At 39.6% G+C, this 25,249-nt stretch overlaps 3 protein-coding genes across 4 annotated transcripts; all 3 read right to left on the reverse strand.

Moving 5' to 3' along the window:
* Positions 1–1,954: 1,954 nt before the first annotated feature.
* On the reverse strand, positions 1,955–3,321 carry LOC103988732 (vascular-related unknown protein 4-like). Its single transcript, XM_018827519.2, has 3 exons — positions 2,582–3,321; positions 2,418–2,483; positions 1,955–2,331 (listed from the first exon to the last, which is right to left on the reverse strand). The coding sequence occupies exons 1-3, from the start codon at positions 2,921–2,923 to the stop codon at positions 2,182–2,184; spliced, it is 558 nt and encodes a 185-aa protein (XP_018683064.2). The 5' UTR covers positions 2,924–3,321; the 3' UTR covers positions 1,955–2,181.
* A 3,232-nt stretch (positions 3,322–6,553) lies between these two features.
* On the reverse strand, positions 6,554–9,129 carry LOC135615279 (uncharacterized). The gene has a single exon (XM_065113555.1). It carries the CDS (start codon positions 9,090–9,092, stop codon positions 6,729–6,731), a length of 2,364 nt encoding a protein of 787 aa, XP_064969627.1. The 5' UTR covers positions 9,093–9,129; the 3' UTR covers positions 6,554–6,728.
* An 11,732-nt stretch (positions 9,130–20,861) lies between these two features.
* LOC103988730 (pentatricopeptide repeat-containing protein At3g53700, chloroplastic) lies at positions 20,862–24,455 on the reverse strand. 2 transcript variants are annotated; one of them, XM_009407356.3, is made up of 2 exons: positions 21,583–24,455; positions 20,862–21,122 (listed from the first exon to the last, which is right to left on the reverse strand). In XM_009407356.3, exon 1 carries the CDS (start codon positions 23,994–23,996, stop codon positions 21,711–21,713), a length of 2,286 nt encoding a protein of 761 aa, XP_009405631.2. In that variant the 5' UTR covers positions 23,997–24,455; the 3' UTR covers positions 20,862–21,122; positions 21,583–21,710. The 2 variants fall into 2 exon arrangements, with proteins under 2 accessions (XP_009405631.2, XP_009405630.2); XM_009407355.3 differs by having other exon boundaries at positions 21,442–24,455.
* Positions 24,456–25,249: the final 794 nt, after the last annotated feature.

The following is a 25,249-nucleotide window of genomic DNA, read 5'->3' on the forward strand; positions in this document are numbered from 1 at the left end:
ATATAGAAATCTGTGGAGTTCAGCATCAATGCATAAATAGGTGAAATAAAGTCTTGAGTAATTAAAAAATAGACATTTTATCTGAAAAAGTTTATAATATTAGTTTTTTACTGGATGATGCCTTCCATGTGGTATCCCTTTTTTTTTATTTGGACGAAAAAATCCTCGATATTTTTACCTAATGATTTGATCATATATGTTATTCAAAAAAAAATCTTTAATTTTGATATTTGATTATTATAAAATTTTTAAAATAAAAAATATTAATCATCTTAAAGTCATGTCCTAATGTTTCTAAGATGATTGGTATCATTTTTTTATTATTTTTTTAATTTGAATAGAATGTATGATTAAAATATTTTAGGAAATGTTTTTGAGAATATTTTCGTCCAAGTTGGGAAAAAAAAAAAAAAAGTGCCCCAACATAAAAACGAATATAAGGGGAATCATCCGATAAAAATCCATTATTATAAAGTTTTTTGGTAAAATACCAAAAGAAAGATTGTTATTTATACATTAATCGATATTTCTTTATAATAAGGACTCTCTTGAGATGAAAATTTTCATCAGCAATCAGTAATAGAGCCCACCATTGTTTGATATCAGAGAGGTGCATAATTGAATTTAGAATCATATGATTGGTTGTAGAAATTACCCATATAATAATAGTTGAGAAATTGCAAGTAAGAGATTGAATTACTAGTATTATAGGCTCAATCTTAAAATAAGAATGTACTGATGAAATATTTTAGTCAATAGAATAGAAATTTACTTAAAATAGGATTTTTTAAGAGATAATGTTGATGAGAGGAAATATTCTAATATTTTATTCTAGATCCTTTGCTCTCATTTATAAATAAATATGATCTATAGGGACACGCGCAGGTGCACGTCTCACGAACATAGTTGAGGGATTATAGTTTTTCCCTCAACTCTCTCATTAAATCATCAATCTAGATGGTCCTGTGCCTTACAGATCAATCTCTGAATACATGACAGTATAAAAGTTAAACTAGATGAGAGCATAATAGATGGTACGTATTGTTAAACTAGAACTAAGTATTTGATTTCAATAACAATATAAAAATTACCATAAGAGCCAACTGTAAGTGCTGTAGGATGACAAGTGTTTCGCTTTGATGCTTGTTCCCTTTACTGCCTTGCATGTGCCACTCTTACGTAATACACGGGAGCAAATTATGAGTCAAAATGGGATGGTGGGAAGATTGTTCTTCTCGATGGTTTTGCATTTGTTTTATCAGTAGTTCAAGTTGAAACTTAAGCGTGTAGACTTTTGAGTTGACAATAATGCTGCTGCACATGGAGGAGGGGTCTTCCCGTTCTATGTTCTTCTCGTATTTGCAGGAAGACAAGATGCAAACAACATGTCCATTGTGTTGCAAAATATCATGTAAACAGTGATTGTCGAATGAGTTTCCCAATATTCTCCACCACACTAAAATATGATTGCAGTTCCTTCTGTTGTCGATGGATATCACGGGAGTCGATCTTGCATTGCGTAAACTAATAGTGTGTTGTCTGATGTTCTCAGTCGGACAAGATGGGATGGAATCGTATCCTCCTTTTCATATTTGGCAGTCAAGAACCATACGATGCATCTTCTCCGGTTGGAATCTCCGGATCGAGGACTCGCAGAAACAAGCTCGAAACAAAGTGCTTTGCATCTGAGATATTGTGATTATTGATTGGTTTCTGTTCATCACACGAGTTTTGAGAAACATCAGTTTTAGCTGTAATACTTTTTGATTGCTTATGCCTGTCATCCTAGTTAGAAGCTGACTGGGATATGTCATTAGGTGTAACCACAGCACTGTTCCACAACATAAACCTCGCAACTTAGCCCCCACCTTGAAAAGTGCAGACCAACTCATTTATTCTCAGACTATGGGTTTGGTATGAGAAAAGACAATATCAATCAATTGAGACCAGAAAGTCTAAGCACAATGTTTCGATTAGATTAAGATGAAGAGTACAAGGTGATGAAATTACGCCATGTACAGGGTAATTCCTAAGCAGTATCAATCATCACATTACTGCGTAACAAAGATTTTATATATGAACCCCAAGGCCACCCTTGTATCATAATATCTACAGGAACAAAGAGAAGAGTGTTCTTTCTTTGGAGACTTTTCTTCGGTGCTATCAATTGAACTAAAGAGTCTAACCTAGATAGTTTGCTAACATGGACAAAGGAACTAAACAAAGTCCTCTTTTCTTCAGCTCTGTATACTCATTTGTCCCCTCGGCAAAATCCGATCCACCTACAATTTCCTTCGGTTCTGCGCCATTCCGACACCCGGCAGCATCCTCCTGCAACATCCAGAGGCGAAAGATCCTGGTAAGCTAAGACAAATTGCTTGAACTGAAATCGACAGAACAGCTGCTGGTTATGTCACCTGAGGTGAGTCCCTGCAAACATCTTTCTTGCTTGAGTTCAGAGTCACGTAATTCAAATCGGTAACCTGTTCTAAGTATGTAAATATCATTAGATTATTGGAACACCAAGGAATCCCTTCAAGACAAGGATTCGAACAAGGTGGAAAATATGGCCTGTTCTTACCTTGGGGCTGTTGACGGGTGAGCTAGCAGTATCTTCCAAGGAGTCATCATCCAGTAGCCCCTTCCCCCTCTTCTTCTTCTTCTTCTTCAGGCTCAGATTCCTGTACTTCTCCTCCGACACCTCGAGACCAGGTGACGAGGGGTCGAATGCAACACACGAAGCAGCATCAGAGACGATGGAAAACCCGCCGACGACACCGGAGGAGAAGCCACCGGCTGCTTTCCTCTCCTCTGATGCCATGAATTCCTCGAAGTACATGGTCCAGCCACTCTCTTCAGAAGAAGCTGAACCATCCTTGGCACAGGAAGCGCCATTCATGGATGAGTTGATTGATTCCTCCATCCTCGAGAACGGAAGATGGTGGGCTTGTTGTAGGGAAAAACGTCTGAGAGTTATATATAGAACAAAAGAAAGACAGAGCAAACGGAAAAGATAATAGAGAGAGAGAGAAGAAGAGAGAGTATTATATTTGGCGTGGGGGCAGAGAGGGTTGAAAGACTTGGAATCAACAAGTTGCCAGCAAAATGCCGGAGTGGGACATGCAAGAAGAGAAGAGAGTTTGACATTACAACTCTCATACCTAACCCCACTCCAACTCTCATCTCTCGACCTTCTTCTTAAAACCCATCATTCGGTCACGAACGAGAGCTCAGAGTTACCTATGACTTTGGTCAGTCCTGCCACCGTTTTTACCGTTATATTCAAGGGTTTAGGTTGGATTCGTGACTCAAGAGCAGTTCAACTCCTACCAAGATTGTTCCAAAAAGGTTTCTCTACGATATTTCTTTCTATACAAGAAAGAAACGCCACTCGGATCTTCGTCACCCCTCTCCTCGGTGCCAACTAAATAAAAAGTGTACGATCCACATGCTTAGGTGCTCGATTCAAGATTTATTTTCCTATGATTTCCTCCGAGAAAAGAACACGTATGAGTCGATTGGACACAGTAGACGAATGTGCAAAGGAGAGGCCATTCAGCAATAAGACAGGAGCAGTTAGCAAAAGATTCCACGATCTGCTTGTGTAGTAGCTAATCTATTTCGAGTCATGATCATAACCATCAACATTTCAGCATCAAATTAATGTATGTTTTGTTGCCACTTGTCTAAGAGACACATTTGATTACAACTAAACAATGGTTGGTAGAGATTGCTGTCTTCAGTTCAACATTATCGTATCGACATTATCCTAAGCCTCTCCTCGATTGCCAATCTGACTTCACTGTCACATTAATGAATGAAATGTTGCCGTTTGCATTAGGAGAAACATTGATTATCACTAAACAATCATCGATATGAATGCAAATGTCGATGTGCCGAACGGAATCTACAACCCAAGTGTGCGGATGATGCAACTTGTACCTCTCCACGGTCATACTCCGACCAGTTGGTTGGTTCATTCATTCTCAAAGTAAATGTTTTCTTTTGGTGATTTCAACCCCTCCTCGACACTCTGCACCTCTTACCTCCCTCGATGCCTCCGATCAGTCCCATGTTCCCTTAGCTAGGAGGTGCGTTCATTCATGCACAAGAAAATAATTGATGTGCCGACGCAGGTGTATCCATTTTGGCTTTAGAGAGACCCTGACGACACACCACTGATACGATCCTCAGGGGACTCATGCAGGCTTTCGAGTTGCCAAACACGCATCGCATGGGTGCCACATTAGACCTTCGTTGTGCCTTTAACGTGCACTGATACCAGTCCTTTCAGTGATTTATGTGGCAGCACCAAAGAATGAAACCGATCATCCTCGAGTAAACTGAAACTAGTGAAAATAAGATTCAGTTTATTGCAACCTTTTGATTTACTTTTGCAGATGCAAGCGTTGCAGTGGCAGCAAATGATACAAGTATTGTGACAGTACCACGACTGCTAAAAGAAGTAGACATGCCATGAATTTTATATCCAAGAATGTTTCTAAAACATCAGTGTCTAGGATTTTGCCCTCCGAGTTGCTTAGAAGATAAAAAGGTTCACAGGAAAGTTGTGCACATGTTCAGAAAACTACCGCTGGAAGAAGAAAATTAGCAAGCAAGGTGTTGTGACAGTGCCATCCAATCATTGAAGCAAAACATGTTCCCGAAATGTGCTTGTAGGATTGCTCTTGAGCCTCCATCCCTGACAAAGAGGACCGTGTCAGAAAGACTGCAGCCACATCACTGGGGGTGTTCATTTTTCTGTATCTGTTGAAAACTAGATCATGCCTTTGTGTGTGTTGAAAACCAGTAGTTGATTGCAGGACAAAGAGGCATGAGGTCCCATAACGAAGTCTCTCAAAGAAGAAGATGTCCACCATGAAATAAACGGATGTCGAGGTGAGAGACCAAAGAAGAGGCCGGCCTGACTTCCCTACGAGGCATGACGAGCAATATGATATTGCCATGCCTTTCTCTTTGTTGATGCCCACAAACCAAATCTGAAGGCTTTCTTTTTTATGTCAGGTACAGGTTTAATACAACCTGTTGGCTTCAGTTTAGGGAAGAAAACTCTTGCACACTGGTCTCTGATTGGACGACCAGCATTGTTAATATATTTTTATGAGTATGCATGCCCAATTGATTAGAGTGAGATAAAAGTACTTGCTTTGATGACATAACACTACTTAATTTATCATCAAAGTTTTTAGACCTAAACAGAGTAAACTATTAGTAGCATACTCTAATTAAAAGTCAGTTTATGACACTTGAAGCATAATCAAACAAAAGAAAAATTTGTAGTGCTGATTATACTTTAAGCAAATCAACATACATGGAGTCAATTCTATTCAACTTTTAAAAAAAGTAAAGAGATGCTTTCTTTATTTGTTATATATATTCCTGCATGATTTTTTTTCTTATAGAAAGTGATGAATGAATGTATTAGAAGCCATAAGAAATTGGCAGTTCTTAGTCAATTGCCCGAGTTCTTATTGTTGTGTTTTCAGTTTCTGTAAGATGGAAAAAAAAAAAAAAGTCCAAATTTAGAATTGATCTTATCGACTGACTGCGCTTTGTATCAGTAACACATCACCGACAAACAAAGAAACAAATATTTCCATCTCTTTTTTAACCAATGTCAATTATTGAATGATCTGAAAAATGTTTATATTGGTTCTTTAAACTTGAGTTGTCATTTCACAATAAATTATTTGGACTCCATTTTTCCAATCTTATTAGTACTCATAAACATGTTGGTCCTTCAGATTTGCAACCGCGAATCTCAGCACAAATTTCACCTGTTTATCCCACAAGAAGATGATACCATCAGTTTTAAGATCTAAGCAGTACCACCCTGTGGGACGAACTTGACCTTTGCCACAAGAAGGCTGCTTCTGTGGAGACAAAGCTCTTTTTGTCATTAAAGGTTACAATTAGCAACGAGAATGGCACTCCATAGCTATTATTCCTTGATGAAGTAGTTAAAAAAGAATTAATTCCTCTTTGTAATTTATCCATCGGTAGAGATCCGGCTGTTAATGGTGATGAGAACTAAGAAAAACTTGTAGTCCAAGAATGCAAGCAAGGGGTCCTCGGATGCATTGATGACCACACAACACCACCGAGAAGAGTTACGGTCCTCTGGTGGCAGATCGAGTCTGCTCCAAGTGGTTCCTTCAAAAACCAGTTTCATAACTAGATCATTCAGGTGTGTGTCCTAGCTAGCTAGTCGAGGAATGTGAGAACAGAAGAACATGGTGTGTGTAATACATGCAGTTGCTCTTCGTGTTGCAAGGTGATGTGCGTGAGTATGAGTCATGGCTTCTAAAGACGAGGAAGAAGGAAATTGATCCTAGCTAGTCACGGTATAATTAAAGATGAATACCGGAGAAGAGATGTAGAGAAAACCACAGGAGGAACAACCAAACATCACATGATATGCTTGTTGATCGTTTCAGTACCTATGGACGTGTGATTCGTTTGCTAAGAGAGAGAACATTTAGTAGTTAGTGCAAAATGAGACTGCTCCGGTGAGTTATTGACCAAGAAAAAGTTATTCAAATGGCTGTGGATTACATCCACTGTTTTCATGCCTGGGTTGAAGCAGTTGGACACATATATGGTGAAAGCGCCGAGAGAGTGGTGGGAGTTACTGAGTACTGCAGCATTACAGATGGAAAGCGGGAGGAATGATGCAAAAGAGATTACAAACCTTATTATTCTTATGATCACTCGTCCACGAGTAGTAGTGCTCTGGCGTGGCCTGTTTCGATCCGGTATTGGCGTGCGATTCCCAAGTGAATCATCAGTAACCAGACATGCGTGAGAAGCTCGCCGCCCTGGCTCAGCTGCTTGGCATGAAAATACTGGTTGCATTTGCCGGCGGCGAAGCACATCATCTCCACCCACACGCCGTTGATGATGGTCCATTTCTTCTTCCAGGCCTCCTCCAATTCCAAATGTCCTTTCGATTTGTTCTCCTTGGTATCGTCCCCTATTATCTCTTTTGCGAGCTTGCATGCATCGAACAGCACCGACTTGCTCCTGTCCCCTTTCACCTCTATGGGTTCGAACGTAGTTTGCACCTTCAGCAGCGCACCAGAAGCTGCCTTTTCCCTCGTTGGAGATAGATGCCTCCTCTTTCGCTGATCCCGCGGCGGGGTCGCCGAAGCTCCTTGTTCTATACCGGGAGTCAGGTTCGGGGAAGCTTCTGCTTTTGTTAGATGTTCCCAGTTAAGGACCCGCTCTGCTTCTTCGATATCGCTCTTTTTGTCGTTGAAAAATTTCATGGCCTCGGCGCAGGTATCTTGGAACCTGATCTTCCCGATTCCGGCGGGCAGCATGAATGGCTCAAACACCACAAGATACATCATGTATTCCGATATCCTCTTACTTGACTCGCGGTGATCGGGATTCGCTTTAGAGGCGCCGGTGCCGCTGGCCTGCTGAGTCCGGCAGCGGAGACATGGGACGATGCAGTGCCGCAGCCATTTGATCAGTTGCTTCTTGCGGGAATGACGATTCACCTCCTCTGTGACCTTGACGGCGGTGGGGTCAGTCTGGTAGCAGAGATATGTGGCGATGTGCCACAACAGTATGCTCTCATCGAACTCCTTCTTCACGCTCCACTCGAGCTCCGGGTAGCCCATTTCTCGAAGGATCCATTCGCCTCTGCAGGCTTGCATTCGCTTGTAGCTGGTGGTCTCTCCCTCCGCGCAGGAGGCCTTGTCCTTCAGTTGCTGGAAGATGAGCTCCTTCAGATCATCGCTTATTTCGTCATGTTCCACGTACTGCCAGATATCCCACAGTTCTTTCAACCTCAAGGATTCCATGATCCTTTGGATCTGTTTGTGGGTCGGACGTCTGAGGCAGATGCGGATCAGGCTATAATGCCTCGTTGAATTCGACCACCAGCTTTCGCAATTTTTGGAAATACATCCCCGAAATTGAACGATTGCACCAGCCAATTTGTCTAAGAGTTCTGATAGGCAAGTTATGTAGGGCCGCTCAAACTTGTTTCTCTCCTGCAACGCCACGATGGTCCAGTCGGAGACTAGGAGAACGACGATGGCGACGGCCTCGAGGCCGAGAGCGGCAACGAGCAGGACGTAAGTTATCATGACGTCAGCTTCGTTGAAACCATGCTTCCCGCTGAGGTGGAAGAGCACCAGGGCGACGGCTGCCATGGTGAGTGAGAAGACGCGTCTCACACGCCCTCCCACGGTGTGGACATGGGTTGCTTTGGTGTGGAGGATGTCGTGCAGGAAAGATAGCTCCACCTCCACCGCTTGGAAAGCCTCTTTGGCGCTGCGCTGCAAGAAGAAGTTCTGGCTGTCGATCCGATCCTGGAAGCTGAGCATGAGGTCCACGACGAGGCGCTTGGAGGTCAGGAAGAAGCGGTAGCCCCATAGGATGATATGTTCCTGTCTGATCTCCGTCACTTCGCCTTGGGGAAGTAGGGACGGGCGCTCTTTCAGGATCTCGATTTTCGGTTGCAGCCCAGCTCTCTCGCGCGATCGATACTCCTGCTTGAACCTGACGTAGTTAGGCCCGGGATCCGGATCGGTGAACATGGATTGTCTCAGCCGGTCCATGCTGGCCGACCACAGCGCCCACGTCCGCTCCACGTACTTGAGGATTCCGGCCGCGAACACCACGATGGCGGCTTTCCACAGGTGGGGGCTCGGCAGCGACTCGAGGAACACCAAGATGGCCACGACGACCTCGAGGACCAGCCCCAGCAGGTGCCGCAACCACAGCTCGTTGTCCTCCAGGGAGTAGGAGGTGATGGTGTCGGGGCCGCCGAGGTGGAGGAGGAGGAAGGGGGCCCAGAAGGCCCTGAGTTGGCCGTTTCTGTTCGCGTCGCTCGCCTCTGTCTGCTCGCTGAGGAGGTTGCCGAGCGCCAAGATGGCGACGTAGTCGGCGCCCAGGTAGGAGATCCACAGGAGGAAGCTCAACAGCATATTACGGTGCCGCTTGCGCAAGAGGGAGAGGGAGATGAGGAAGATCTGCAGTAGGAGACTGGCGAGGATCACAACGCGGATTTCTTCCGCATTCCATAGATTCCTAAACTTCTCGGGGACGAGCTGCATTTGCTGCTGGATAATGATTTCTCCTCCTCCACCTTCTCTCTCCCTCCGCGGACCGACTCCTATCTATATATAGCCATCGAACTCTAATACTGCTTCTTCAACGTGCGACACACACAAGCAGCTGAGCGCTTGCTTGCCTTGTTCTCACGCAATCGCCAAAATTCGTGCTGCATTTTGTGACCGAAACGTTTCACAACCTTTTCCTTGGACACAAGCGATACCTTTCGTCGCAACAAATGAAGAGTAGAAGCACGTTTCGTTAACGATGCTTTCTAGGCATTTTGGTTGCTGACCCAACGGGTTCGTATCGTCAGGAATAAGCGTTCTCTGATTGGTCGATCCCTCGAGTCCCACGAAAAATTTGCTCTGCCAACCAATCGAGAAGAGGCTCTTTGTTTGTCGGTCGACACGATGCGGCGGCGGCAGCTCCCGCATCCCACAGGATCAAATCACAATACAGGTAGCCGAGGAGACGGAAATCAGCGAATGGGTGCCAAAATTATTGCTCAGCCGGTATTAGGTTCTTGAGTGTGCTACTCAAATTATTGCTCATCTCGAGGATCGTCTTTCTCCCTTTCAAATGAGAGGAGTGGCGTACCATATCGACAGCTTGTTAAAGACAAAATGGTTTGCCAGTAAAGAAGAAGAATTTGGGACCGTGTAGCTGAACTGACTACATTTCTCTGCTCCTAAAATTCCCAAAAAACCATAAGGATGAGTCTACAAAGTGGAGTCTGATGTCTAACTTTGGTTTCGCGGTTACGAATGTTCTCCCAATGCAAACTGAAACTATGCCCACTCGTAGCTCGCATACGTGATGGTATGATAATGACAACCTTTCAAATTTGCTAAATGCAACAATGTTCGATCGACACTGTTATAGTAATCCTGATTAGGTGTGGATTTAGTTGTAATTTATACATATATTTTTTGTAAATTATGCAACAATGTTCGATCGACTCCGTGTACGACAAGTTGGTGTCCACTCCCAAGACGTAATTTTTTATGTACTAATTTTTGGACGTAGCTCAAATGAGTTGGCGTTTGGGTTGGTGAACTTTAATGCCAGTCTTTTTGGGAACATATTAGCCTATACAAATTAAAGTGGGGTCTTTTTTTTCCCTTTTTTTTTTTTAATAAAAGAAGCATCCAACTTAACTTCACAATGTCATCGAACTAGCAAAGTTTGCTGACTTCAAAAATAGCAACCACCGATGGTCTATTCAATTTTAAGTTTTAATATTGGAACGAGAAGTTCATCGATATAGGACCTACACATCTCATAAATACTGCCCATAAATATAAACATACATACTTACTGGGGTAATTATATATTATCCCTTATAATTAACTATAATTAGTATTTCAATCCTTATACTTTAAAAGTAATATTATGATTTTCATATTTATGAAAGTAAAATATCTAACTCCAAGTCTCCTACGCGTTAACTTTGTCGATGGAAAAAATCGCATGTATTGTCACGAGGAAAAAGATACAAAAAAATTATAATTTTATTATCTTTTAAATTATTAATTTTATATAAACTTCTCATCTTGATCGATTTCCTCCTCTCCTCTTTCCAACCTGCTCGCCCACCGTGCGGTGAGTGAGTCGACAAAGTACAAAGCGACAAACATTAAGGTGGGATTTTACAGTGGTAACCGTGATGACGACGAGCTCTTCGATAGGGTGTTAGGAATCCTGGCCCACGCATTCTTGCCGGAGAGTGATAGTTTGCAACTAGATGTGGTGGAGCGATCAGCGACGAACTTCGGGAATGAGGGGTTACAAGTGGCAGGACCTATCAGTGGATGAGCGAGTGCGATGAGCGAGCAGGTTGGAAAGAGGAGGGGATGAAGAAATCGATTAAAGCGAGAAGTTTATAAAAATTAATAATTTAAAAGATAATAAAATTATATTTTTATTCTTTTCATTCGTGTCCTTTTTGCACGTGATAACACGTGTGATTTTTTTCATCGACAAAGTAAACGACTTAAGGAGGGGAGAGTGTAACATCCCTCATTTTTTTTAATTTTGTAAGGGCTTGTTTGTAATGTAGGGACCTAAATATAAATCTTAGTAATTGAATATGATTTGTGAAAGATTCATATTAAGTTTAAAAAAAAAATGGAGGATATGTATCACTAGCTAACTTAATGATGACGCCACCTATGTTTGTTCTATGGATGACACATAAGATTCTTTCATGCATGCTTACCACTTTACAATCCTTATATTAGTCAAATCTAATGCAATTAGAGGAGAAAACTAAATGATAACTTAACAAAGGAGCTACAACCAACATAGGCTCGACAAGAGAAGGGAAGATGAATTGAGTTGAATTGAAAAAGTTTTACTTTGGCTTGAGGTTTCGCATTAATTCCCCATATTTCGGAATCATATTTTTCTAAGACAAGTATTATGACCCTTTCATATAGTAATCTTAATCTCTGATTTTATCTTGATTATGAAAATTTTAGAAGATTTTAGCTTCCTACATTATATTTCTATTGTTTAGGAATAAAATTATGAATTTAAAATTTTTTAAGATTTGACATTTCTATATTATTCTAGTCGTAACTTTCTGCACCGATTTTTGATTTAGGAAAAATCAAATTCATCCAAAAATAAACTAATAGCTCTTTCTTTTGATACTAAGATTGATAAATTTAGATTCTAATTACCTATCCAAACTATTATTTCAACTAACCATATGAAATATGTAAAACAAAAACTGTCGGTTTTGACTTTTCGGTACTCTCTTGCTTATAACTCTCTATTGAAAACTTTAATTAATGTAAAACATGATTTATTAGAATCTAGACTCATAAATCTTTTTGTGTATAGCTGATTTGAAAGATTTGGAGCATAAATGTCTATTTAAGCATCTATTTTAATCAACTTTATGAATTCTGTAAAATAGAGATAATATTCTCTAACCTTTGGTTACTAAACTATTTATAACTCCTTGTTCGAAACTCCAATTCATACAAATCTTAATTTATCTAAAACTAGATTGATAATCTTTCGAATGATACCTAATTTGTGCAAATTGGAGCATAATTGGTTATCTAAATAATTCATGCAATGTGCCTCTCAAGTTCTATCATAATCAAGCCTTGGTCGATTTCACTTATTCTTGTTTCATCTCTTTAGAAATTGATTTATGCTAAAATACTTACTTCAGTTGAGCTTTACATTATTACTTTAAAATCCTTTATACTATTGTCCTACAATTATTTGCATGTCTAAATCTATTATGCAAAGTTTATGTTTGTATCATAATGTTTCATATAAGCACATGCATTCCGTTATTCCACATGTGTTTCCGATATGTGTCAATTTTATTGTTCAAAATACCCTTTTGTACTCTGGTATTTATGGGATTATATAGACCTTTGCTAAAAATGATAAAGGGATTATTTGGACCTTTGTCAAAAATAGTAAATGGTATATACTTAGAGCCGACGATGCTTTGCCGGCCCCCTATAGCTTCATCTAGACATGGATGGATGATGCTTCCAAATGTGGGAGATTATATTTAGGATCTCATTTCACCTTCTATATGTTTGATATGATATTCAGAGCTCTGGTTATATGCTTCTATGTGTGCTTTAGATAAAAATGAAATGAATGTAATGTCAAATATGACGTTTGAGCTTCTGTTTCGTATTTATTCTTTGATATGTTCTGAAATACTTTTTATGCCTTCGAAATATTCATACACCATCAATACACTTTGAAATATTCTATATGCTATTGATATGTTCCGAAACATTTCATACGCCATTGATATGCTCCGAAATATTTCATATGTCATTGATATGTTCCGAAACATTTCATATATGCTCCAAAATATTTTATATGCCATTGATATGCTTCGAAACATTTTCCTTTCACCCTTGATATACTCCAAAATATTTCATATGCTATTGATATGCTCCGTAACATATCATACACTATTGATATGCCCTGAAATGCTCCTTACGTTATTGATATGCTTCAATTAGTCTTTACTCCCTTATTATGAATAAAACATGCTTCGAATGAAATAATATTGTAATTCTGCATTTATTGAGCAGTTATCTATGAACTCTTGTATTCTTGCCTTATATTTGGTACCTTATTTGTTTGAAATTATCCTCTTTCACCATGGATATGTTAGTCACTTTCTGAGCTTTATATGCTCACTCCGTTGCTATATAAATTTTTTATGATAACTTATCACTCACTAAAATGTTTAAATTGGGCTAAGGTAGTGGAAAGTTAGAAGATTTTGGGATAAATTTTTAGTAGATGATATGTTTTTGTTATATAAGTACACTTGGTGTCTAATGAAATATTGATGGTAAATATGAACTTATGAGTTTTGTAGAAATCTAAAGGACCTCTCATGTTTAGGATTTTGGAGTGTTAAGTTTCATTTATATAATGATATGAATATATGATAAATATTGATTTTTTTTATTATATAGAATACCACACTTGTGGATTTATAAGGTGGTTATTGTCTTGATAAGTTGACTTCAGATTTTATGATTCATTGAGTGATGTGGTATATAATTTTAAACTGCACAGGTTTTGTGAATTATGGATTATAGAAGGGATTTTGACTTAAATGTTTTCTTAGTGACCTCAAATGTGTGATTGGATCCTGGATTATTATTAAATTATAATAGTATTGATTTTAAGATAGGTTCACACCTCTTGAATGTGATAATTGGAGGGGGCGTGATAGAGAATCAGGGTTAAATATTTTATTTTCGTAAGTGTAGTGAACCCAATGCTACTTTTTAAAGTATAGGAACCGAAATGCTAATCATATTTAACTATATGAGATAATATGTAATTACCCCTACATACGGCCTATAAATTGAAAAAACCAAAATGTCAAATAGTATGCATCAAATTAACAACATAAATGATAGTATTCCAAGAGATCTCAAAAAATTTAAATACATATATATTGATAGGTGATATATTATTAATTAATTATCATCCAACATATCATCATTGTGCCCAAAGAGGAAGGAAAAGACAAAGGTAACCCCTCCATCGGACGAAAATCCAAAGCAAACAATTGTAAGCTCCCTTCTTGTCTTTTATGACCATAAAAGAAATTATAAACTTTTTTTTTTTGCCCTGACTAGAAAGGCAATCACAAGTTTTCTTCTTATCCTTTATGACTAGGTATGCATGCTCAACTTCTGAATGGACTTCTTTTAACTACTCAAGTTCGTACTTGGACATCTTGGGTTACTAACTTGAGCGTCGAAGGGATCGGAATGAAAAACTTCTCTTGACCTCGAACTTCGTTCATGTGGCACCTAAGAAGCTTGACGTTTCCATCTCGGAGGCAACTCGAACAACTTTACACATATGGGTCCGGATCACATTGGGCTAATCAAGAGGATATTTTTTCTTAATATTTTAGTGCTAGAAGGAGGACTTAATATCACAAGACTGTCTGCCTACCAACCCTCTTAACGAACACCTGAGTGAGGAGGTTTTGCCCCTGACCCGTAATACTTTCACTCGGGGGGATAATAGCCAATATTTCCGCATGTGGATGCATCCACCTCGATGCAAACGCTGACATGATACTATCATTTGTTTAATGAACCAAAGGTGACCTCGACTCACCTACTCATCCCTACCGAAGCTTTCCTGAACCTCACTTAGCAGGTGTAGATGCTAATGAGCATGATGCAAGTTGTTGCTTTACCCTTGCCCAAACTAGCTTAATAAGCGATGCCACCATCTCAGCCATAGTTAGCAACTCAATCATAATCAGCACTGGCACTTGTCAAGGTCTCCCCACCCAACACAATACCAACATCTCAACAGTGCCCCAAGACCCATCAAACCGCTGATTGAGGGAGCACCCACTCTCTAACCATGGAGTTCAACAGACCACCACACCACCATTCTGCATCACATGAATCCTGGACCTAATTGATAGATTTGATGGATGATTCCCTAAGGATTCAACTACAACAAATGGATTAGTGCTTGGAGGAGATACGATGAGAATTCTAATAATCCAGAGGGGAAAGGGTTGGGCAACCCCATCTTAGGTCGATCGTCATTCACCATGGACATCCAAGAGGAGCCAATCCTAGCCAACTTTCATTTCCCATCATTGGAGGCCTTTAATAGTAGTATCGACCTACTAGATCATATCGCTACTTTCTACACCCAAATATCATTGTATGACACTTTAGGCGCCTTGATGTGTCATGCCTTTACGACTATGTTAAGAGGCCCAACACAAGAATGGTATACCCATCTAAAGTCGCTCTCTATTAGTTCCTTTGCTCAGCTCGCTAGGGAGTTCGAGCTTCACTTTCTTAGAAATGTATGCTTGAGGCCATCAACAATAATGCTTCTTAAACTTATGTAACAGGAAGAGGAAACACTCAAGCTTTATCACTCGATTCACTAATAAAATCCAAGGCATGGAAGATGCTCATATGTTGCTTGTAATACAGACCTTTACGATGGGACTCAAGCCCTCTCGCCTTTTCTAGTTGTTGGTAGAGTGTAGAGGCCACTAGTGATGGTATCCCGAGGTACTCTAGTGGGTCAATCAATACATCACCGTTAAGACAATGGTCTCGGATAAACGTGAGAAGACACACAAAAGACCGAGACAATACAAGTTACAGGTGCCCTACAAGCTAATCACTTAAGTGATGACACGTGTGACATGCTACATAGTCTTTTTTGTTATTATTATTATGACATGTTCTCATTTTATATTATATGATAAATATATATTGATGTCCTTAGATCTGGGTAATGAGAATTGGATCATGATGAGATCATGATAATGAGACTAATTCACTTATAAACACAGACCATAAATATTTTCAGTCATAGGTTACTCAAGGGAACATTGAGATAGCTGAACAAGCTGGTGTGCTATATACTCATCCATATGATGGAGGCAACTAATCTCATATCTGCATATATTGGGACACTGGGGATATAATACAGGTTCTTATTGAAGAATGAGTTCATTGAATGATTCGCTTATGAAATATTAAATGGTTAATAAACATCATCATTAGATAGTAATTTCGTAGTCCTAGTTGTGTATATAATCTTTATACTTGAGACAATAAGGATGCATTATTTGAGTACTTCATTCTTTAATACCAGACTTAGTAAGTTTAAAATTTTCAAATCTGGCAAAGCCAATCACCGGGAGTGTGGTAGCCAACCTTACTAAGACAATTGGGTGTCAATAAAGAATTATCTACTCTCGATATCATGAGAGGAGTGTTCCGTGTGTTCTCATTCAAGAAAATCCCTAGCCAGGGTCGATCATATAATGATGAATATGATAAGTGTGAGATTCGAATTGAGAGAGAAGTTCTTCTCCGGGAGAATCTAATGAGAGTGAGACTCTTATAGATTTCAAATGGGCATAACAACACTATGCCTAGTATACGATCTCTGGGATATTAGATAGATGAGAGACTATGAATACACAATAATTGAGGATAAATAGACTAATGGATTAGATCCCCCTATACAATCTGTGGACTATGGCGTAGTACGTCCATAATCGATGAGTTGAGTGAATTATTATAGGGATAATAATTTATTGAATCAGAAGAAGTCCTGATAAGTACAACTTACGACCAGTTCAATATTGGGCCTAAAGGGTCATACACATGGTGGACAACGCGATGAGTAGAGGATTGAATATGAGATATCAAATAAGCCCATGTTTTATTAGATCAAGTGAGATCCAATATGACCTATAGTGGTTATTGGATGAACATCCAATATCCATTAAGCCAAGATAATTGGATGGAGATCCTATTAAAAAATATACGGCGACATCACATGTGCAGTAGAAGAATAGAAACAAAAAATCTCAGATTTTCATAGAAAAATAATCTTTTGTCATCGTGCGAAGATTGGTGTATAAAAACCCATGAAATCGAAAATTATGCGTATAAGAAAGATGTGTTTACCTAAAGAGATCGTACATCCTTGAAAATCTGTAAATTTGTGGGAGAGGATGAAGGAAGTCAACTGTCCTCTATAACAATGATCCATATGGCAGAAGTTGCGAAGACACTCCTCAAATCGTTGCTCAAATCTCCTCACTACGTGCACCATGTAATCAAGAAGGGGCTCGCCTTTCTTGCTATCCACACACCTCAAACAAGGGCTATTGGCTGAGGAGGAGAGGGGGAGAGGAGAATAGGATGTGACAGCCAAAAGGAGTCTGACCTATGGCCCTTTAATTCCCTCCTATTTATAGAGGCCCCATATCAATTTAACCATAATGGATCATGTCATATTTGGTACTTGATCTTCATTCAACTACACAAGTCACTTAGATTAGTGGGTCTCTACCCAATAATATCTCATTTGGCTTTAATTGGATCTCATCCATATGATCTAATAATTCATAGGCTTATTGGACATCCAATAAGATAAGGGTTCCAACAGATATCTCAAATCTGAACATCTATTTGTCACAACACCTATCATGTGTGTGTGACCCTCTAGGCTCAATATCGAGCTAGTCGTGAGTTATACTTGTTAGAATTCCTTCTAGCTATGTGAGTTATTATCTCCATAATAATTCACTCGACTCATCGATTGCGGACGTACTAGGCCATTGATGATATAGGGAAATCCAATCTATTGGACTTATCCATCCATAGTTATCATGTATATTTAGTTCCTCATCCATCTAATATCCCATAAACTGTATACCAAGCATGGTACTATCAGACCCATATGATTTCTACTTACGTTTCGCTTTAATCGGATTCTCTCGGAGAACTATTTCTCTTTCAATCTAAATGACTCTAGCCATGGATTTGCTTGAGCAAGAATATATAAAATATTCCTCTCATGGCACCAAGAGTGGATGATCCTCTATCGATACTCAATAGCCCTTGTAAGATTAGTTGTCACTCCCGATGATCGGTTATGCTATATTTGGAATTTTCATGTTTATAAGTCCGGTATCAAAGAGTGGGGTACTCATACAAGACATCATTAGTGTTTCAAGTCTAAGGACCAATACACCATTAGGATGACGTAAGTGCTGTATCGCAATGAGGTATCATTAATAATCCAGCATTCCATGAGCGGATCAATCAATGAACTCATTCTCTAATGAGCACCTGCACTATATCCCTAGTGTCCCCAAATGAGCAACTATGAGACCAACTGTTTTTATCATATGGATGAGTATACAGTATACCAATCTATCCGGTTATCTCGATGTCCCTCTCGAATAAGCTATGATCGGGATTATTTAGGATCTATGTTTAAAGGCAAATCAGTCTCATTATTGGGATCTTATGATGATCCGATTCTCATTACACAGATCCATAAACTTCACAATATATGTAATAAGTAATATAAATTAAAAAAAATTAAATAAATAATAAGTAAAAAGAGTATGTATCATGTCATACGTGTCATCACTCACATGATTAGCTTACAATGCACCTATGACTAGCATATCTCTAGTAAGACAGGATCCATTATGATAAATAAAAATAGCTCCTATATATAGGAGTTGGAGCTTAAAGGAATCACAGGCTAAACCCCTATTATAGCCACCTTCTTTATCTCCTCGCTACTTCTTCCTCTAGCCAATTGCCCCCTTCTCTAGAGCAAGAGGATAGTAAGAGGGACCAATCCCTCCTTGGTTGCTGTAGTGTGGTGGTGTACGAACGTAAGGAAAGAGCATGCTAAGTGAGGAGGTGTGTTATCTTTGCATCCACTATTTGGATCATCGCTAGAGAGGAGTTTGCAAGAGCTCCTTCATCCATAGACTGAGATCTACAGATTAGGTGATGTACAATCTCCCCTATGTGAGAACGTCTCACACATCTTATGTGGTTTATCGTTTTCGATTTTTACGCTCCCAATCTTTATACGACGATTCGATAAATCCATTTTTGGGAACTAGTTGTTTTTATTTTTCAGTACGCAAATGATGCTCTCTGTGGTTTCCTAACAGACAGGAGCAGCTACAATCCACCTCTACCCCGAGGTTTCTGAGATGACGAAGAAGCAAACGACCCGAGTTGCCTCACTTGAAGTCCAAGTTGACTCCCCTAAATATGGCTATAACTGAAATTTTTTTACATATAAAAGAGAATGGACTCTTAAAAGGCCATCACTCGATGAATATTCTATTGGTAAAAAGATATAGATCTAAGTACTACCGCTTACATCAAGATTATGACTATGACACAAAAGATTGTTATGACTTAAAAGAACCGATTAAAGAACTCAATCATCCGGATACCTCGAGTAGTTCATCCGAAGGCATTAGGAGCCTTCACCTCGACCTCAAGGACCGATGGAGAGACAAATTAATGTCATCATTAGTGGACCCACCTCAGGAGGAAACAACTCCTTGAGTAGTAAAGCTTATGCTCGAGCTACAATTGAAAAGCGCCTGCGAACCGAGGATAACTCAAAAATTACCTTCAAAAAGGAAGAGACAAAGTACCTAGACCCGAACCATGATCGTTTCTTGGTGACCTCCGTGAGAATGATCAACACTCGAGTGAAAAGGGTTATTATTGATATAGTTCTATTGATATTTTCTATTTTGATGCTTTCTAAAAACTTGGGCTCTCAACTAACAACCTCATCCCTATGCCTTCTTCACTGATGGAGTTCACCGACGACCAAATTCATGATGGTCGATATCCACTTGGTATATAACGCAATCATAGGTCGATCCATGCTGAACAAGCTGAGGGTGGTGGTGTTGACCTCCCATATGATGATAAAGTTTTCGATGAGGACTTACACTAGAGAGCTAAGAAGTAACCCGAGAGAGTTGCGTTAGTGTTACCTAATGACGGTCTCTCTATCGAAAAAGACACGATTTGAAGCATCGCCTATTGACCCTTGAAGTTTTGTCAAGTCCCTCCCATACCAGAAGTCGATAGAATTAATGGAGGCACCCGTGGACAAAGCCTAATTAAGTTATCAAAGTCAAGACAACACTTTACGAGGAGAAAAGAGTTGCTAAGATGACTTCCCAATTCCTCATATGATAAAGATAGCTAACCTAATTGTGAAAAATCTCCATATATCTATCTAAATTATCAACTTGAAAAAGTTGAAGCACCAGGAATATACCACAAAAACTGTTCAATATTAAACCGACGATGAATCAAAAATTAGTCCACGGTCCCTATATGTGGTTCAATACTCAAACCTGATTGTGCAACAAAAATCATCACTGTTCAAAGATGGCATATTCAAAATACAGAAGCAGATTCATGATGCAGTCAACTAGACAATAACTATTATCATTCAATTATTTAAACCAAGTTATCTGGAGGACAAACAACAGCTGACATTTACCAATAGATTGCAATCGGCCATCCAAGTCAGATTGAACTGAACTGCACCATGCCAAATTGAATCAAAATGGACAACTTTGCAAGCTTAGCTTGATTGAATTATAATCACTAATGATGCACAACTACCAACTGAAAAACAAAAAGAAACCAAGAAACAGCAAAAATAATATGGCACAGAGCATTAAATATAAACTGCATAAATATAACTGTAGTACTCCAACAACAAGTAACCAGTATATGTGACAATTTCTACAAAAGCCCTGGAGCTGATTCTTGGATCTCTAGTGTGCCAGACACTTGTGTTCATGTTCTCCAAGTTGATTTCCAAGTCCAGAAAAAGATCACAGAAATGGAGATCTTTGGTTTAAAGGACGCCACAAATGAGCAAGAGTTAAATTAAGAAAAAAACAATGATATATTATACACAAAATTGGATGCATTACTAACATTATGCATCATTAGTACAAATATATACAAGAAGAGTCACAATTATCAGAGCTATTATGTCCAATATAGATGGAAATGGAAATAGCCTCTGCAAATTTTATATTAAAAATCCATATTTTGTGGATAACAAGTAGCTCAGTGAAAGAACCAGCTTGGACTTTATGAAGAAACTGAATGTGTCGATGGGAGGACCTTCCTCACTCTTGAAAGCTACAAATACAAAAAAAAAAAAAATATTCATGAGAGTATCTGACTCGGTAGGGCATCAAAGATAGGACAGGACAGATTTAATGAGATTAAACCATGATAGTAAAAAATTAGTTCAACTTGAGATCCATGAATGTATGAACATTCAGGCTTTTGCAATTAGAAATCTTTTGATAAGCATTCAGCCAAACAACTGCTCTATTGCTCATATGAGATAGAACCTGATGCTTAATACAATCAGAAGCATGCATAATAAATCATCTTATAAGGAACTTTTGTTATTCTACTGGAGTCATGTGCTTTTTCCAAGCAGCAAATTTACCTGTCTAGAAATCAAATTAATCGAAGAACATGTTATGTTGCAAAAAGAAATACCAGGTGACCTTAACATGTTAAGCTGTGTGTAACCAATTCCTGAACTCTGTTTCCATCTAACATCATGAAACTTTTTATCCACTCTCACCTGTTCTGCACATTGTTTGAACCAGGTAGGGAACTTTTAAACAAAAGTGGCTCTCCTTTCCCAAAAATTCTTCAGAGTCCCTTTTTCCCTGGAAATTCTTCAGAGATGGATCTTCTTTGCATAGATGACTACTTATATCTGCTTCCAGGCCTTCTGTTATTTAGCAGACGATCAAAGGTGGTCAGTGCATCATGAAATTTGCGAATTTTAAGAAAACCCTTTACCATGGCAATTTCATTTTCTGAAAAATTAGCCTTCTCCATGACCAGTTCAACAACCATGTTAAGCTTGTCCTCCATGGCCAATGCAATAAGGCCTTCAGTAAGCATTGAAAAAGAAGAAGATTCTGGCAAGAATCCCTTCTCTGTCATCTCCACCAGGAAATCGACAGCTTCTCCAATCGGTCCTCCTCCACGACACAGACCACGGAAGACAAACTTATATGTGATAGCATCTGGCTGCTCAGCCTTCTCTACCATCTCCCTGAAGAGCCTGACAGCTTCTCTAGTCTTTCTCTGCTTAAAGAGTGCCTGGATCACAGGGTTATATGCTTTAGGAGTTGGGACCATTCCTTTCATCTGTATGGTTCTGAGAAGCTTACAGGCAACTTGAGTCCTACCAGCCTTGCACAGACCTCCTATCAGAGTTCCATATGTAACAATATCAGGTTCACAGCCATTTGATGTCATAGTTTGAACTATATCTGCTGCTTTCTTTATATCCCCTTGTCTGCAATGATGTGTGAGCAACGAATTGTATGTGAGCTTATCGGGTTTCAGTCCTTCGAGTATCATCTGATCCATAAGTTCTGTAGCTTCATCAACCTTATTATTCTTACACAAGCCATCAATTATGGTGTTATAGGTTACCAAATTCCTTGAGACCCCATGCATCTCCATCTGGTGAAATACATCTTCAGCTTCTTCAATTCTCATGTTCTTGCATAGCCCATCGATGAGTGTATTATATGTCACAATGCTTCTAGCACAACCATTTGACTCCATTTCCTTCAGCAAGGCTACAGCTTTCCCTAACTTCCCATTGAAACAAAGGTGGTCAATCAGTATGTTGTAAGTAAACTCATCCGGTGGGCATCCACTGATTTTCATCTCCTCAAACATCTGCAGTGCAATTTTGAGACTGCCAGCCCTACAGAGCCCACTGATCAAAGAGTTGAAAGTATATGCATCTGGTAAAAGACCTTTGAGAGTGAGCGCACGAGCGAGTTCCATAGCCTCGTCGAGTCTATTCTCTGCACATAAGGTGCTGATTAGAGTATTGTAAGTCACCATATTCGGCAAGCAGTCTCGCTCTACCATCTGATCCAAGACTGCCATTGCTTCCTCAATCTCCCCCAATTTACATAACCCTGCAATTAACGTGTTATAAGTTACAATATCAGGATCATACCCTTCCTGGAGCATCACATCTAAGATATCAAGCGCATGCCCCACATGCCCAGCTCGGCACAGTCCGTTTACCAGAGTGTTAAAAGTGAAATTGTCAGGGCAAAATCCCTTGGTAGATTCCTCTTGTATAAACCCAAGAGCTTCCTCTAATCTTTTCTGCTTGCAGTAGCCATTTACTAAGACATTAACTGTTACATTCGTTGGAGAGCATCCCATATCCAACATTCTGGTCTTTACCCTCAGTGCTGCCTCCATATTCCCCTCCTCAATGAAGCCCTGCATCAGGGTGGTGAAAGTTATCTCATTCGGTGCCAGATCATAGCTGGACATTTCCTCCATCATCAGGATTGCTGGTTTAATCTGATGAGCTTTACAGAGAGCTTTTATCAAAATATTAAATGTAGAAACATCTGGCTGGATTCCCCTATCAAGCATCATAGAATACACCGCCTCAATCAGCTTGATCTTACTTCCCTCCACCAATATATTGAGCAGAAAATTGCAAATAAATGTGTCTACTTCAACTCCAAATTCGTCCATTAAATTGACAACTACATCAGCAGCTTCATCAAACAGTTGAAATCTCGAATAGCTGTCTATAAAAATCTGGAAAGTACCTTGGCTTATCTTGCAGTCTGACGTCTGCATCACCTTGAGTAGAGCTATCATTTTCTCAAAAGATCCTTCCTTTCCGAGCTGTTGAAGGATCTCTTCGTACACGGGAGATGTAGGCGTAAAATGCGATTGTTTTGAAGCCCAATTAAGCAGCCGAACCGAAGATTCTGCATCTTTCTGCCGGCGAAGGATGTCAAGAAGGTCTTTCAGGGTGAAATTGGGAGGGACTTGATGGACAGGATCAAGGTCATAAGCTGTCGACAGTGCCGCGAGACCTCGGAGCGATGCAAACGGCACGAAAGCTGACGGTTTATGCACCAAAGGATGGGATACGCAACTCGGTTTACAAGGAAGAACACAAGGATGCACGAACAGCGTCGAGAAAGCCATTGAGGAAATTTCTCAAACAAGTAGAACGCAACGACAGGTGGTAGGTCAAAGACTGATCATTGGCTCTCGTGTCGATGGGCTCACTTGGAGAGACAGGGTGTCATCTGAAGACGGTTGAGACAGTAGGGGTGTGATGAACTCCAATCTCCTATAGTGGTTGTGAGATGGAACCAGAAAACTCTAAAAAAGGACGAGGCACCGGTGATGGAGCGTGAACTCTGTTCCAGGTAGAATCATGCGCGAGCCATGAGAAAGAAGATGAAGGAGACGAACGATACAAGAAGTCGACAGGTGAAGGGCGGTGAGGAACAACTGGATGATGGGGGTGAAGAAATGCTATCCAATTGCAGCAGTAAAGATGATGGAAGAAGAAGAATTAGAAGAGGTCATGTACAGGTAATTGGGATAATTCAAGACGACAGAGGCAAGTGTAGTGGATAAACCCCAAGCGCATGCGGCTGGAGTTCTTTGCAGATTTCAGTCTACTTATCTTGGACTGGGTTGGAACTCGGAGTTGTGCCTCTTATGGAGAGGCCTGTGGGCTTGGGGGGGGCCTGTGGGCTTGGACTGTGTACGTTTAGGGCTTGTTCCTGCTGTCCATGTTCTCCTCTCTCGGATGACATGTGTGAGAATATGCTTTACTTGAATACAAAAAAGTTGCTTTGGATTGATTATAGGGGAAAAGAAGAGGGATCATCTTTCATTTTCTCTCTTTCTTATTGTTGTTATGCCTTTTGGCGAAGAAAATTACCAATACGAAGACGACATATTTCTACCGGTAATGAATGATGTAGACTTGATTGATCGATCAATCCGAGTAAGTTGGTTTAATTATAACATTTTTTTTCTTATAAGGTTATTGTTTTGGTGTTGGCCTATGATTTGACCATGAGCAAAGTCGAGTTCATCGGTAGGTATCTTCTTGGTGTGGACAATAATAAGATAAAAAATTAATTATGATGAATCTTATGAGAGGATTGATTTTCGAGGCTTGAGATTCCTTTTAAGAAATGATACTAGTAATTCCTTATTTATTGGACACATATGTGTTGAAGAAAATAGTATCTTCTATTATGAAACTACGATGATACGAGATAGATCCAAGATTGCTGTGTAAGATTATCCTAAGTTGAGTTGGTCTGCTCCTTGAACATTACGAAACTTGATCGAAGATATATGACATATGTCAAATTTTTTTTATTCTCTTCTTGAATATCTATGTATATATCTATGTATATATATATGTATATATA

The sequence above is a fragment of the Musa acuminata genome, chromosome BXJ2-6 (genome assembly GCF_036884655.1).
Source record: "Musa acuminata AAA Group cultivar baxijiao chromosome BXJ2-6, Cavendish_Baxijiao_AAA, whole genome shotgun sequence".
Lineage (NCBI taxonomy): Eukaryota > Viridiplantae > Streptophyta > Magnoliopsida > Zingiberales > Musaceae > Musa > Musa acuminata.

Excerpts from the sequence above, each read along its gene's own strand:
- LOC103988732 (XM_018827519.2), bottom strand. The coding sequence starts at position 2,923 with ATGGAGGAATCAATCAACTCATCCATGAATGGCGCTTCCTGTGCCAAG. Across the intron at positions 2,484-2,581 it reads CACCCGTCAACAGCCCCAAG|GTTACCGATTTGAATTACGT; the intron begins GTAAGAACAGGC and ends TACTTAGAACAG. Across the intron at positions 2,332-2,417 it reads TTTGCAGGGACTCACCTCAG|GAGGATGCTGCCGGGTGTCG; the intron begins GTGACATAACCA and ends TGGATGTTGCAG.
- LOC135615279 (XM_065113555.1), bottom strand. The coding sequence starts at position 9,092 with ATGCAGCTCGTCCCCGAGAAGTTTAGGAATCTATGGAATGCGGAAGAA.
- LOC103988730 (XM_009407356.3), bottom strand. The coding sequence starts at position 23,996 with ATGGCTTTCTCGACGCTGTTCGTGCATCCTTGTGTTCTTCCTTGTAAA.